At 34.3% G+C, this 16,768-nt stretch overlaps 1 protein-coding gene across 1 annotated transcript; it reads right to left on the reverse strand.

The window, feature by feature from the left end:
• Positions 1-3,660: 3,660 nt before the first annotated feature.
• Positions 3,661-7,007, reverse strand: LOC120175087 (cellulose synthase-like protein D1). Its single transcript, XM_039181789.1, has 3 exons — positions 5,706-7,007; positions 5,253-5,628; positions 3,661-5,177 (listed from the first exon to the last, which is right to left on the reverse strand). Exons 1-3 carry the CDS (start codon positions 7,005-7,007, stop codon positions 3,817-3,819), a joined length of 3,039 nt encoding a protein of 1,012 aa, XP_039037720.1. The 3' UTR covers positions 3,661-3,816.
• Between the last annotated feature and the right edge of the window lie 9,761 nt (positions 7,008-16,768).

A 16,768-nucleotide genomic window follows, 5' to 3' on the forward strand; every position in this document is an offset into this window, starting at 1 on the left:
CCATTGCAAGGTCCGTTTCCTCTTCCAGGAAATAGCCCTGGGAATATCATTTGAAGTTTTTATTGCATATGTCTTCATGGCGGGAAAGGCCTCAAATATCCAAATCTACAAACAATATAATAACAAACATTAGTAATTGTTAAATAATTACTTATAATTTTGGAAACATCATATAAAAATTCTTACCTTAAAGGCCCAAATAAAGCCTGTCAAAGTGTATTTGGAACCATCGCCATGCAAACTTTTTCGATCATCCAAGGCATATGATAACTTATTCCATGTAGCTTTCCATAAATACGAGCCCCACGGAAACATGTTCCACGCATTTAGGTCTTCTACCAATTTGATTAGATCATTTGGAATAGGTTGTCTGGCCTCTCTGCCTAAAAAGCCGGCATGCAAAAGAATTAGAAGGCATACTCGGACAACGTCGACGTCATCCATCCAAGTAAAACCATCTTTATTATTCAAAAATCTTTTCAGGTCTTCTACGTGTAGACTCGGCCTCTCCAGGTCAGGAAAAACCCGGGATAGCCATGATGGGCGGGTAATGTGTCTAGTGTACCGACCTACATCATCGTGTCCGAAGCGTAGACCGGTGATTAAGCAAAACTCCTCCCGCCCAAAACACGTATACGCCGGTGGAAAATCAAACCATATCTCTTCATCACGACGTTGTATAGTCTCTGGTAGATCGCTAGTCATGGTTTGAAGAAACAGGTGTGTCAACATCGCATCTCCACCGGGATGTTGTACTTTCAGCCATGGCCCGAAGCATGTATCCTCAAACATTTTTCTTTGTGCAGGTGAAAGCTTCGACGCAATTGTTTTGGCCAGGCTGACTTTATTTCTCAAGGTCAATTGAGCTGAATAAAAGTTCTACAAAAACAATAAACATACTAAATTAGATATACCAAAAACTACACTGTGAAGATATACCAAAAACAATAATAAACATAAATAGTAGTAGTTTATTCTTCAAACTTAAATATGCAACACTGTGAATTTCGTATTTGTCTTTGTTTTTTGGTTGAAGTAATGCAATTCATTCAAGTTTCAATTTGCAGAAGAAGAATAGTTTTTGAAAATGAAAATCGCAACACGAAAATGACTATCGCAACGAGAGAATTGCAACGCGAAACTAAAATCGCGTTGCGATTTGCATTTCGCGTTGCGATTCTTGGTTGATTTAATAAGCAATCTAAGTGAAATGGTTAATCTATTATTGAAATTACCAGTAAACTTATCATCAATTTCAATATGAAAAACCTAATAATAATGCAAAAATTTCAAAAAGAAAATAATTAAAAAAACTAACCCTCGTTGGTTGATTTGGTTGATTTTCCATTTCTGATTGTGAGGGTGGCTCTGAGAGATGGAGATAGACGGATTTCGCCGGAGATGGGGACGGATTTCGTCGGAGATGGGTGAGAGAGTGAGAGATGGAGATGGGACTGAGTTGTGGTTTTAGGTTTTAGGTTATGAGTTGCGATTACGGGATATACTGTGGACAGTTCAGTGTTCCAATATATTAATATTCATGTTTGGAATTTAAAAATAAAATACTTGGCTAGAATACTAATGGCGCTTTGAAAATCGCATTGCGATTATGTATTATCGCGTTGCGAAAGTCAGTATCGCGTTGCGAAAGTAAGTATCTCGTTGCGATTTTTTATTATCGCATTGCGATAGTCAGTATCGCATTGCGATTTTCCCAATTCGCGTTGCGATTTACTTATTCGCATTGCGAATTGTTATTCGCATTGCGAATTGGGAAAATCGCAACGATACTGTAGACCATCGCAACGCGATTTTCAACTATCGCATTGCGAAAATGCAACGCGAATTTGCGATAATGGAGATCGCGTTGCGAATTAGCGATCGCATTGCGATTTTGTTGGTCATTTTGGCAAATCCGAAAAAAGTTGGTTAAAATCGTATATTATATGGGATTTTTGGTCACTGAGGTTATTTTCTCTTTATTATATCATTAGTTATTTCAAATAATTTCATATCTTTATTTTTATATTATGTCCAAATAATATCACAAATTTATGAAACATCAACTCAATTAAAATTTTAAAATAATCCATTTATAAAATATTAAATAATTTTTTATATAAAATATGTACTATCTAAATGTCATTTTTGTGGTTTATATGATCTTTTCAACATGTTCACATGTCAACTAACAGGATGACAAAATATGAAAAAGGAATATTCTCACCTGAAGTCCTTATTATTATATTTAAGCAAATTAAGCTTTGAATCAATTAGAAATTATTGACCAAAATAAAAATTATTTTGAACTGAAAAATGTTGATTATTTATAACAACTATTTATTTTTGGGTAAACTATGCTTTTAGTACTTAAACTATTAGTTTTGATTCATTTTAGTATTTAAACTGTCATTTTTTTCAAAATCATACCCAACGTTTAGTTTTCATTTTATTTTAGTATCAATCATTAAAAATTTAACGCGTCTAGTTCTTAAATTATCAGTTTTGGTCAATTTTAGTATCTAAATTTTTCATCTATTCAAAATTTAACGTTGGATTTTGAACAATGTACTAAAATAAAAAAAAAAAGCTAAAGATTTTAACAGCTGGGAAGCAGTTTAACCGTTGATTAAAAATTAGTGATTTGTATATTGTTCATGTATATTTAGCATGATGTTACAAAATATATCTCTAAGGTTTAATTAAATAGTCAATTTGACTTCTATTCTTGTTTTTGTTGAAGTATTTTAGCCCTCAACATTTGATTTTGAGACAAAAAGATCCTTTTATGGATGTAAATTGTTAGTTAACAAACTTTTAACGCTTTAAAATAAGTATTTTTTTATCCTAAAATAAAAACATTGATGGTCAAAATGCTCTAAAAAAATAAGGGCCAAAATGACTATTTGATCAGACTTCAAGGAATTTGTTTGCCTCAAAATGAAATATTGGGGCCAAAGTGCTCCCAAAAAAATAGTAGCCAAAATATCCATTTTGATAAATGATAGTAGCTAATTTTGACATTATATCTTATATTTATTTATTAAGTTTAAATAAACGAGCGTGAATAAAATATATGTTTATTTATTAAACAAACAAGCTTGAGTAGAGATGTGTTTTATTTGTCTATATTCACAAACAAACTCTCCGTAGATTCATTTATTGGTTCACAAATTTAAAGTTAATATTTATTTAATTAGAGAAATTAAAACTTATTTACATTTAATATAATTATTAATATTAATATTTAATTATTTATATCTAAAAATACTAGATATATCCATCTATATTTCGATTATTTATTATTCATAAATATATTCAAAATCATATTAGTGGATATGTTTAAAAAGTCATTGATGTGTATATTTATTTTGTGCTTCTAAACATTAAAGGAATACGAATAGATATAATTATGCATAATTCTAAATAAATAAATAAATATAATCACATGATTTTAAAAGATTTAATCGATCATAAATCAGACATTATAAAGTTAAAAATAAACAAATGAATGAAAAATTGCATGCAAAAATATTTATTTATTTGAGTAAATATCATTTACCATTACAAAAGAATCTATAACTCACTTTACAAATTACACACTGATATCAAAAGGGGAATGCTAAACACATGGATATTTCTCTACCTTAACATTTGCCAAAAATGTGATAGAAAAAATGTACAATGTCCGCCATTGTTGAAGCTCGAAGCTAACACTGGTTCTCGTACATTCAACGTTGATCAAGTCGACAATAAAACAATATAAACATTAAAAAAAACTTGCAACAGGCCGTAATTTTGTTCTTCCATCCATTTTTACCAATTGTAACTGAGATCTATTCCATTTTGATTGGCTCCATCTGGTGGACTGATCGTCACGTAAAGCAAAGATATGACGATGGACAAAAGGCCGGCCCAGACGTATATGATCGTCGGCACTCTTCCTCGCCGTCCCATTAATCCTTTGACGAACGGATACATATGGCACAAAACCCAGAACGCGAAGAACAAGCCTCCGAACAGTTGTGTCCATTGCGGTATGACGGAGTATATGGTTCTCGATATGCCGATCACGATGGCGAGTAGCGTCACGCTTATGATCGTTAATGGAACTATGAAGAGACTGGTCCATTTGACGAGGTAAAGCTCGGCGTAGATGTCGTCCTCGTCTTCTCCGGCGGATTTCGATGTTAAAGTGAACGAGATTTCGATGCCGGCGAAGACTTTTAAGAGCCCTTGGATGACGGCGACTAAGTGAGCGCTCGAACCGCCGATGACCCAGAATTGTTCGTTCCTCCAGAATTCCTCGAGGCTGATACCGGACCACCGTACTTCGAGAATTGAAATGCAACAAAGGGTTAAAGTGATGACGAGGAGATACATAAGGAAGGCGATGTTCAGGCCTTGGACGATGAATTGGCCGGAGAAGAGGGAAAGAGCCGGGAGGAAGCAGTAAATGACTAAGAAAATGGAGGTGAAAGGGTAGAATCCGACGTTTAGATATGCGATTCGTTGTAGGAATTTGAGTCGTCGAGTTGCGAATAATGGATTGTTCCTTGAAAAAAATATTTCGACTGAACCCGTTGCCCATCTCAACACTTGGTGAAGCCTATCGGTGAGATTGATCGGTGCAGTTCCTCTGAATGCGTCGCGTTTTGTGACGCAATAAACCGACCGCCATCCACGGTTGTGCATCCTATAACCCGTCACCACGTCCTCCGTCACCGAACCGTAAATCCAACCTATTTTTCCACCCCAATCGGTGTTATCTTCATACCAACAGGAAATGACAGCGACCGCCTCGGCAACCGTTGGAGCATCGAGCGGTTGTCGCGGTGTCAGCAATGCACCGGGTGGTCGACCGTTCTTCACCGATATGTGATCAGCAAGGGGACGTCCTTGGTACTCTGCCACCGGTATGCTTTCGGTGAACAATGTCGACTCACCGAATCTCTTCGGAACGTCCAAGTCAGGGTGCACATTTAAGGGTTGTGATTCATCATCTACCGGCACAGGCTTTGTTTGAATATTATCGGCCGGTGACTTATTCTGTCCGAACACACCTGTATACTCGTTCGCTCTTGGCGGATGGAATCCGTAGAGTGCGTAACGTCTAAACATGCATCCAGTTCCGACGTACACGGGCCCTTGAAGACCATCAAGTGCTCTCATACTTCCTGTTATCATGAAATATGATTCGGAGTTATTCAAGTCTTTTAGTTAAATTTAAATGGAAGGAAACAGGGTAATACCGTCGAAGAAGACGGTGTTATGATTTGCATATCGATCCGATGGATCAATCCCTTCGAACCGTTGTGGGAACTGAATGTAACAAATCCGATCGCCGCCTCGGTCCATCATGAAGCAAATCCCTTCCTTGATGGCCATGGAATTGTAGAAGTAATGGTCACAATCCAAGTTGAGTATAAAGGGTCCATTGGACAATATTGCCGAGGCTCTAACCATGCCATTCATGGCTCCAGCCTTCTTGTTGTGGTCAAAGCCTGGACGTTTCTCCCTTGAAACATAGGCGAACATGGGCAGCCTTATATCAATCCCCGAAAAGTCTAGTTTTTTCTCATCTGGGTAACCCATAACTGGATCTGGTTCCGGAAATTTACTCATCACCTACGACGAATTCGATAATTCGATTATTGTCTACCGATCACGATAAGATTAATCTTTGTTTTGATTGTTAAATTTACCTGCAAGATTCCGGCATGGTCACCTTTGGAATGGTCCGCGATTGGACTGAGCCATGTCCCCGGCCAATGTGTGCCATCGGCCATCCATGTCGCCTTCTCGGCTTTAAAATCTGGCGGCAACGACCCGCCGTTCTTCTCTTTGGCAAGGATTTTCTCCTTTATTGCCTCCCTCTTGTTGTGGATGTCACATCTTTTGCGTATAGTCTCCGGGAGACCATTGATCCTTACCTTGAACTCGTCGTACTCTCTCTTTATCCACCGTCGATCCTTCACGAAATCAGGTCGTTTTTTGTTCTTTGTCGGATCAGTTTTCAAGTTGAAATAGCTGTCGGGGTTCCTAGGTTCGATGTCGTGTTTCCGACAAAACGGTACCCACACCTCGGCAAAACGGATTGCCTCGGCCATGGCCTCGAATGTGAGGATGGCACCACCATCATCTGAAATATAGGCAGAGAGTTTTTCAACAGGATAATTAGCAGCCATGATGGATAGGATGGTGTTGGCAGTGACAAGTGGAGGTTCCTTGTCGGGATCGGCCGTCGAGACGAACACATCGACTCCTGGAAGATCCGATCGACCGGTCGGGTTCGACGGTGAGACTTGCTCGAATTTCTCATGTAGCGTGATGAGGTCGGTTGACCGATTGATAGGGTTCAGCTTTGGAAGACTGTCCAACAGCCAAGAGAACGCGAACCACGACTCGCACACACACGAAATGCCCCACAGCCACATCGCATCAGGGTTCGGGTTACGCCAACGCCAACCGAGGAAGAAAAACAGAATCACCAAACGCACCAATATCAAAAACCTGTAAGGGCTAAGAATACTAGACTTAATCGGGATCTTCCTCGTCAACGGCTTCCACGGCTTATCCATGAAATCCGACATCGTCACACCCCCATTGGTACCGTATTGCTCGTCGTCGTCTTGCCAAAACGCACTACCGATCCCATACTTAGCTTTCGACTCAAACAACCAACGATTATGATCAAAATCACCCGTCTGGGTCCTTAACAACATGGATTTATTGTTCACCGATTTCATTACCGACACCCTTTTATCCGCTTTCGATCCGTCGTTGGCGCCGCCCTGAGAGCCCGTCGAGGGCTGGTTATCAGGGGTAGGTGGCATCATGACGGTGTAATTTATGTAGTCGTTTTGGCTCGATTGATCGCCGGACATATCGTCGTCGTCATCCCTGGACAAGCTCACAATACGACCGCTCGCCGTCCTACGGGTAAATTTTACTCCTTGGGGCGATTGGGGAGTGTTGGTTGATTTCTTATTTTTGGACGTGGCCATTAGTTGTGGTTGCTTTGATTAGCTTCTAGCAGCTAAACAAAGCATTATTTATTTTCCCCTAGTCTTCTGAAGTGCAAAATGCACTTTTTATTGGTGTTTTAATGCTGGAATTGAACATGGGATTAAGGTTTTAAACAATGTTTTGTCTGTTTGCTTGAGGAAATTGTGTCGACTGGTTTTCTTAGTGGTGGAGAGATGTTTACTCCCATGCTTTAAGCTTGGCCTTTTAATTTCATTTACACTTCATATGGTCTTATGGGGCTTAAGTAAATTTGTTCATGGGCAAGATATTTTGTAAATTTTAAAAAATATAAAATTTGAAAAATAAGTTTTAATAAAAATATTAATTTATTTTTATTCTAGTCAAACTTCATAAAAAAAATATTTAAGATTTGATCCCGGTTTGAATATATTTATTTAATAATTTATATATTGATTAGTATAAATCTTAGTCATATCATAAAACTTAGACTAGAGATGGTAATGGATGGGAATGGTTGATTTTTGTCAACCCTAACTTGTACCGGTGATGAACCCATAATTTTAAAATAAGTTTGAAATTTTATTATTTTTCTTATAAATAATGGGTATTCGATTTTTTTTTAATTTTTTAACACACTAAATTTAGTAACTTTTTTAAAATAATGAGGATGTACAATGTCTTTATGGGGCTTAGTTCATCCGTCCTACTTGTACTCGATCTCAATTTTAACCTAATTTAATTTAGGTATAATGTCAAAATTAATCCTCAACGTTTATTAAAATGGACATTTTGTCCTCTATTCTATTTTTTAGAATATTTTGGCCCATGACGTTTCATTTTAGGGCAAAAAGACCCTTAACAATTAACAGAATAATCACTTTGTCTCTTATTTTTTGGGAGGCTTTTTAACCCTCAACGTTTCATTTTAGGTCGAAAAAGCTCCTATTTCGGAACGTTATTCGTGTGTTAACTAATAATTTTCATATAGAGGTAGCTTTTTGCTCCAAAGAGAAACGTTGGGGTCAAAATACTCTAAAAAAGTAAAAGAGTCAAAATGATCGTTTTAATAAATGTTAGGGGTTATTTATAATATTATGCCTTTAATTTATTTCAAAGTTGATCATAAAAATAAATTGTATATTTGATCCCGAAAATTGATAAGAAAATTCGACTTTATCTTTTTTTTATATATATATAAATAAATACACTATATATAAAAAAGAAAATGACATTTTTAATAAACATATAAGGGCGAAATGGGATGAGTTTCATCTAATCTCGACCCCCAAAAGTTTTAACATAAAATCTTTTCCATCTCACCATTAAATTCTATATTTTTATAAATTAACCCTTTATTTTGAATTTTCTTTTAATCTCAACCTCAAACCCATTAACATTTTCCTAAAATAGGGGTTTACATGCAATTAATTTATTTTTTCTAGAAAAATCAAATAAATCAAATGATTTTAAGATCATTATTTGTGTGATTTTGTTAATGAATAAGATATGAGTGATCCCAAATTGAAGGATTAAATGAATTTATTGACATAAAGGATGAATATTTAATTTTAATAATTTTTTTTAAAAAAATAGTTTGAGGTGATTATAAATTAACATTTGTTTAGAATTTTTTTAGTCTTCTGCAACACATCTAGTCGATGTAGTTACTCAAATCTAAAATTTTTAAAGAGAACAATATTCCGTTTTATCATTGAGGTAACTCAATGGGTTCTCTTAGTGAATTCATATCCTAAATTGCATGAATGATTCTGGTGAGAAGAACTTGATAATTCACCAACATGGAAAATTAAGATTTTACTATCAATAAATTCAAATTTCAAAGATCAGGTGGTCATATCGAGAAGGACTTGGTATACTTAAGAGTTTCCAATCTTAATGAATTCGTATCTCGAAAGTTGGATGATTCTTTTGTAAAAGAATAAGATAAACTCACATTACCTACAACGAGAGGATGAGAAGATGAATATTTTAAACGATTAAATTAAAATTGTGAATGACAGACAACTCATTAATCGAATTTAATAAGATATTTTTAGATGTTTTAACATGAACATATAATTGTTTGTGTTCGTTCAGTTTATTTACATACCTATCTTAAACCTGCAAATAATGAGATGTTTCCTCATTTCAATTATTCAAATAGAATTCTTTCTATATACTTATTTTTCTCCAAATTCTTTTTGTTGTTGTCTTTTTCGAGAAGAGGCTCGTTCATTTGTTCGATTAAACGAACAAACATGAACATACCATTGTTTGCGTTCGTTTAGTTTATTTACATACCTATCTTAACCTATAAATAATGAGATATTTCCTCATTTCATTTATTCAAATAGAATTCTTTCTATATACTTATTTTTCTCCAAAATTTGTTTTTGTTGTTGTTGTTGTATTTTTCGAGAAGAGATTTTCATTTTATATTTTGGGTGTATAAAATTTTAAAGGATTGTGTTAACTTCCAGAGATAATACCTATTTTAAAGATTACATCAATGATGACGGTTTTACCTCTAAAATAATAGTTAATCCACAACACAATTATATCTTATTTTCTCAATCAGTATTAACGACTCATTTTATACTAGTACTTTTAATTTTTTAACAAGTAGAAAGGAGGGAAAAAAGAGAATGAAATAAAAAAAAATCAAGAAAATATAAAGGGGAGAGAGAGAGCATGGATAGGTGTATACAGATAATAGGAGGGGCTCTTTCTCTCTCAAAATTTTAGATTAAATTAGGGGTGAGCGTTCAATTGAGTTATTCGAGTTGACGAGTCATATTTTATAATTTGAGGTTGATTTGAAATTTTTTTAGTCAAATCTAGTCGAATTTCCGAGTTTCTATTTAAATTAAATTGTAAATATTTATAATATTATGATATTATTTGATACCAATTGAAATGATTCATATTTTTTATATGTAATATACATAGTTGAGGGACTCGACTTAAACTTAAAAATCAATCCATTGATTATTAAAAAATTCAAGTTATTCGAGTTGTATTTTACAACTCTTTTAAACTTTTTTAACTGGAATCACACTTAAATAATATTATTGATAAAAATTGTACCCTTTTGGTAACAAATTTTTTTTTTGAAGGTTTATGCTAGAAGGTTTAATTGATATAATATTGGGTCCAAAATTTGCAAACTAGTACAAAAGCCATTCATCATATCTTACATAACCGTATCCTCTTCCCTTTCTTTAATTTATTTGCTTGCATTTTATCCTCCTATATATACGTAGACACATTTATATTGTCTATATTAAATTGTTGATGATGAGATTAACTAGGATGTCAAAAAGCATTTCCATATGATAATGCTTATACTTAATCACTTTCTCTGTCTAGTAGTTATCTGATTAGATTATTTTTAACTAATATTAGATTGTTGGCAATGAAAATTGTTCTCTTGGTCTTCTCATTAATATTCCCTAATGGTTAAGATTTGACAATGGATATTCCAGAAATACGAAATGGATGAGAGTTGGATGGATTTGTCAAGGGTAAGCAACAACTATAGAAATAGAGTAGAAACATTTTTTTAAAAATTTAGCTTTTGTAAATGCAAATCAAGAGAATATGATTCTTTGCCCTTGTAAAAAGTGCGCTAATATTAATTGACACATTCGTGAAGTTGTCTACAAGCATCTAATTGTTTTTGGTTTTGTTCGAGGATATAAGAAATATATATTCCATAGAGAGATTACGCCTCATATATCTACTACAACGAGTCATTCGACTTATCCTCCAAATTTTCATCATCGATCTGTTAGAGAATATGACAAGTAGGGTATGTTGTAAGATGTGTTTAATATGCACAATCATCATCAATCTGTTAGAGAAGATGATTGTGATATTAATGTTAATGATTTTACCGAGATAGGAAGAAGTGGATGTGATGAAGAGCCAAATGGAGAAGCGGCTAAGTTTTATACGTTGCTCAATGAGATGAATGAACAACTTTATGAGGGATCGAAATATACAAAACTCTCATTTTGCATTCGTCTTTTCCATTTAAAATGCTTGGGAGGGTGAATCAGTAACTATTTTAAGAAGTTATTAGAGTTTATGAGAGAAATGTTTCCTTTTACAAAAATTCCGCAATCATGCAAATATATGAAGAATATGATAAAGGATTTGGGCCTTGGTTTTGAGAAAATTCATAGTTGTCTGAATGATTGCATGTTGTATTGGGGTGATCGAAAAAATCAGGAGTTTTGTCATGTATGTGGAAAATCTTGGTGGATGAATGGGAACACAGAAAATGCGAGTAAGGACGAAGTTAAAGCACGATCAAGAAAGAAGCCAATAAAGATTATGTGGTATTTTTCTCTAATACCTAGGATTTAAAGACTTTTTTATGTCTTAAAAGACTGTTGAGTCTATGAGGTGGCAACATGATGGACGAACCGATGATGGGTTATTAAGCCATCGTGCAGATTATTTAGCTAGGAAGTCATTTGACAAAAATATTTCTAAGTTTTACAAGCAATCCTCGAAATGTTAGGCTCGATCTTGCATCTGATGGATTTAATCCTTTTAAAATCAGGAGTACTTCGTACTGTACTTGGCCTGATCTACTTATTCCCTACAATTTGCCTCCGTAGATTTGCATAAAACAATTGTCGACACTGTTTTTTGCCCAGGCAGGGAAAAATATTTCTAAGTTTTACAAGCAATCCTCGAAATGTTAGGCTCGATCTTGCATCTGATGGATTTAATCCTTTTAAAATCAGGAGTACTTCGTACTGTACTTGGCCTGATCTACTTATTCCCTACAATTTGCCTCCGTAGATTTGCATAAAACAATTGTCGACACTGTTTTTTGCCCAGGCAGGGAAAGACTGATACCGACTCGGGGGTTTTTCTTTGAAAAGAGTTTTCGAAATGTGAGGAGTCGCCACCAATCATTTAAGGTGCGATTGGGATACTATAAAAACGGGTGATTTTAATAAAACATTTTATTTTTATCAAAATACTGAGTTTTAAGGTCTGCGAAAATCCAGAAATCAGGTTCGAGAGTCGGTTACATGTGGGGAAGGGTTAGCACCAATCTTTGTTTTGATCGTTAAATTTACCTGCAAGATTCCAGCATGGTCACTGTAGACATCATTTTTTTCATTTAAAATTAGTATTATTATTATTAGTATTATTATTATTAGTATTATTATTATTAGTATTATATTATTATTATTATTATTATATTATTATTATTATTATTAGTATTTATTATTATTATTATTATTATATATTATTATTATTTAATAAATAATTACAAAATTAGAAGCCCATTTACAAGCCCAAATACCATGGCCAACCAGAACCGACCCATACCCCAAACTGAAACCCTAAACTGATTTAGGGTTTCAGCTAGGGTTTACAAACCCTAGCCCCCAGCCGCCGTCAACATCATCAGCCGTTGGATCTGGCAAGATCCAACGGCCCAAAAAGGTTCCAGATGGGAAACCCTAGGGTTTCTAACCCTAGCAGCCAGCCGTTTCTAGATGCCTCCAGCCGCTTCCGATGAGTCCAGGTGGTCCAACAGATGCTGCCGACACTCCAGAACGTCGAGAAGCTACCCACGTTGAGCCCTATGGTGAGTCACCACCATAGCTATGGTGACTCACCGGGCCTTTCATCTCTGGAACCGGTCCAACGAGAGCCTCGGTGGTGGCTATAAAAGCCACCCCACCTGCAAGAAAAAAAAAACCAGAAGAACGGACAACCACAGCCACAGAAAGCAACGGAGACAACAACCAACAGACCAAAAAAAAAAGCAACAAAGAAATACCGAACGAAAAAATAATAACAACCCTCAGCAGCAAACAAAACAGAAAGAAAGAAAGGAGAAAGAACTTACCGAGGAACCACACGGTGACCGGAGATGCTACGGACCGAGGAAATATTCGAAATACCGAAGGTATTTCTCTAGATCTGCTCCGATCCAGAGCTTTTTAGGGCAAACCAAAACCAGATTCGGCCTTGGGAGGTTCGGGTCTTTATTTTGGGGTATTTATGAAAAATCCGACCACCGTATATGGTAGTCGGCGGCGGTGGTCGAGACCAAAGCACGGCCGTCGGCCGGAGCTCAATTCCCTCAGATGAGGGAATTGAAGAGAGAACCGAGAGAGAATGTTAAATTCTCTCTCAGTTAGAGAGAAGTGGAATGAAGAGAAATGAGGAGGCTGGCCCTTCGGGCCAGCCGTTTGGTATAATATAAATCCCTCCTCAAACGACGCCGTTTTGAGGAGGGACCCTTGTGTAATTTTACATACGGGTAAAACCCTTTCCGTAGCCATCTAAATTTTGTAATTATTCATTTTAGTCACTAAAACTAATTTTTGAATGTTCTAATTCAGTATTCGAATTTTATTTTATTATGTTTTAGTCCTTACCAGTATTAAATAATATATTTAGGATAAATATCACATTTAGTCCCTAATAATTTTAATATTTCTATTTTAATCACCTATTAAATTATTAATGGCTAATTATACTACTAGTATTTATTTTATGATAATTCTGACCATGTCTCTTAAATATTTATATTTATAATTTGATCATTAAATTTTATATAATCTTAAATTTAACCATAAGTCTTATTATTTTTTACATTTTAGGTTCATATATTTATGAATATGATCCAATAGTTTTAATATTATTACTTTTGTTTTCTTTCATTTTAATTATTATTATTATTACTTTTGATATATTTAAATTATTATCTTCATGATTATTATTATTATTAAGTTATATAAATATATATAATATTATTTATTTATTCTATTTGTTCTTTAAATAAAAATCCTATTTATAAATTTAATTACTTTTAAGAAAAATAATCATATTTTGATATTTATTTATTTTTAATATCAAAGAAAAAAGTTGTCTTAAGGTATCTAGAAGCTCTTTTCTGATATTTTTGAATAAATAAATATCTTACTATATTAAAATAAAAGGTTTTTGGTATTTATTTTTAAATATTAAAGAAAAAAGCTGTCTTAAAATACCTAGAAGCCCTTTTCTGATATTTCTAAATAAGTAAATATATTATTTATGTATATTAATATATTTTCTTAAAATTATTTGAAACAATAGAATTATGAATTAATATATCTTTGAATTTTACATTTCCAATAATAGAGACAATTTATAATTAAAAAGTACCAATTTTGGGCGTTGTAGGGGTGCTAATCCTTCCCTAAACGTAACCGACCACGAATCCCTTTTTATTAATAAAAAAGAATGAATTTTGGGTTAAACGCAGATCAGTTTATCTTTTAACTGATGTTTTCTTAAAAACTCTTTTAAAAGATGTTTTTTAGGTATTCGACCTACCTAACCCAAAAGGCCGATGGCGACTCCAAATTATTTAAAAAAAAAATAATAATAATATTTATTCACATCATTTTTCCCGTCAAGTAAATATTTCGTGCCCGGACGAAATCCGGTTACGACAGCTTGGCGACTCTGCTGGGGACGGTCAAACTTTTAAAAATCAATTATAAATTGTCTCTATTAATTAAAAATTAAAAGTTCATATATTTAATTTTTAATTCTTTCTTTTCAAATTTTTTATTTTTATATAATATTTATATGTTTTATTTTATTTGCAAGTATTTTATTTCAGTATTTATTTTTCTGTCAAAGGTTTGAACATTTCTCCTCACACACAATTACATTGCATTACATAAAGCTCTATAATTGAGTTGTCCCTTTTAAGTGGGAGTGAAAGCGACGTCTTCGTGAGAATTTATTCTCCGTGTCAGACCTAGCAAGTAATTTTCGGGGTTCATATGCTCTATGTCTTCGTAAGAATTTATTCTTCGTGTCAGGCATAGAGAAATGTATCCCCTCGAATTGAACTCGATCCACTTTAGTCTGTGATGGACTAGGATTGAGGGTTAGCAACCCAAGGGGCACTAACAAGGACAATTCGAGTACCTTTACTCCTAGAACTGAAAACCTGCATATAATAAACCCTAGAAACTCTCCCAATCTGAAACCATGCCGAAATTTTGTCATTAGGTATACACTAAGGAGAAATAAGCTTTAGCTTTTAATTTTTTAATTTATTATTTTCTGAATAAATGCCTGCGAACTAGAAATCATGCGATTAGGTTAATTTTTCCAAACAAAGCATGGAACTAGAAAGCATGAGGTTAGGATTATTATATACCATGATAAATAAATTTTTATTTCAATTTAGTTGGTATTAACCATTTTTTTTTTCTTCTTATTTTCCCATGTATGATATTTTTGCTCTAATTTGTTTAAATTATTTTCTTTTGTTTGCATTGCATGATCATGACCAAAAGGTGTTAACTGAAAAAGACTGTTCATCAAATTAGAAAGAAATCATAAATGGACAAAAGTTTTATGATCGAACAAAATGACACGGCCAAGAAAAGACATCCTGAGGGAACTCTGAAGATAGAGAAGAGTTATACACCCAAAGATTGTATGCTCATTAAAGATCAAAAGGAGATACGAGAAATAAGAGAGCAAATGTCCAAGATGATGGAAAGAATATCTGTTTGACCAAAGAGAAGAGATTCCTGCACAGAAAGAGAGAAAGCTTAATAAAGATAATCCTGCAATTTCAGATATGCAAGGGAATTCTGATCCTAACCAACTTGAGAAATTACAGACAGTCATCATTCGTATTCACAAATCGTCTGGAAATACTAAAGAAATGGTGACCACTGTAAAAGCTCTCAGAGATGAGAAGAAATCATGTGATCAGAAATCATCGAAGTTTAGTATCTCTCCGATATCTAAAACTCAGGTTCAATCCAAGACAAAAGGCGGTTCTCATATTGATGCTATACCTATATCATATAAAGAGTTATATGAAAAGCTACTTGAAGCACGAGAAGTGGATCCATATTATATAAAACCGTTCCACCTCCGTATCCAAATTGGTATGACATCAACGTTCACTGTGAATATCATGCCGGAGCTCAAGGACATACCATCGAGAATTGTCTTGCCTTCAAACGTCAAGTCCAAAGTCTTTTGGATCATGGAACCTTACAATTTATGGTAAATGATAGACCTAGTTTGGTAACCAAGGGTCTTGCTAGATTAATACCAAAAGTCTCCAAAGGTAAGAATATCAGTAGGGGCGCCCAGAGAGAAGATTTTTGATGTTTGAAGCTCAAATACGTCATTTGAAGATTGAAAACGATAAATTGAGCACCAAAATGGAAACCATACGTGAAGACTTCCAGAAGGTCAGTCAAGTCTTTCAAAATGCTGGCCTAGGAAGTACCCCAGAAGAATGGATAACAGGGGTCACCAAGCTGAAAAAGAGTTGCAGCATACATGAAGATCTTCTCCAAAAACTTTTTGAACACAAATGTTCTCTCGCAAAGGAAAATGATCAACTCCAAGAATTAACATAGGAGATGAAAGAACCCTAGAATGTCATGAAAGAAGCTGCAGTCCAGACAAGCAATATGGCCCATAAGCTGATAATCTAACTTGGTTTTAGAGAAGAAAATGGGAAAGTTATTCCCTATATGTAAAGTTTTGTTGAAGTTAGGACTGAAAATTGTCCCCTACATGTAAAAGTTTTGTTTGATTTACTGAAGCTTTTGTGTTCAATGAAATCTGTTCTAAGATGATCACTCTTAAGTAACACCTTTTCATACAGGCATTTACATTTTGTATATGTGTATTTTCATTTTGTATTTTTACTTTTTATATCTTTGAATTGCACATTTTGCATTCTTATTTTTCCATTTATGCATTT

This window comes from Hibiscus syriacus, unplaced genomic scaffold, assembly GCF_006381635.1.
Source record: "Hibiscus syriacus cultivar Baekdansim isolate YM2019G1 unplaced genomic scaffold, ASM638163v2 tig00112159_pilon, whole genome shotgun sequence".
Lineage (NCBI taxonomy): Eukaryota > Viridiplantae > Streptophyta > Magnoliopsida > Malvales > Malvaceae > Hibiscus > Hibiscus syriacus.

Excerpts from the sequence above, each read along its gene's own strand:
- LOC120175087 (XM_039181789.1), bottom strand. The coding sequence starts at position 7,007 with ATGGCCACGTCCAAAAATAAGAAATCAACCAACACTCCCCAATCGCCC. Across the intron at positions 5,629-5,705 it reads ACCATGCCGGAATCTTGCAG|GTGATGAGTAAATTTCCGGA; the intron begins GTAAATTTAACA and ends AATTCGTCGTAG. Across the intron at positions 5,178-5,252 it reads TAACACCGTCTTCTTCGACG|GAAGTATGAGAGCACTTGAT; the intron begins GTATTACCCTGT and ends TCATGATAACAG.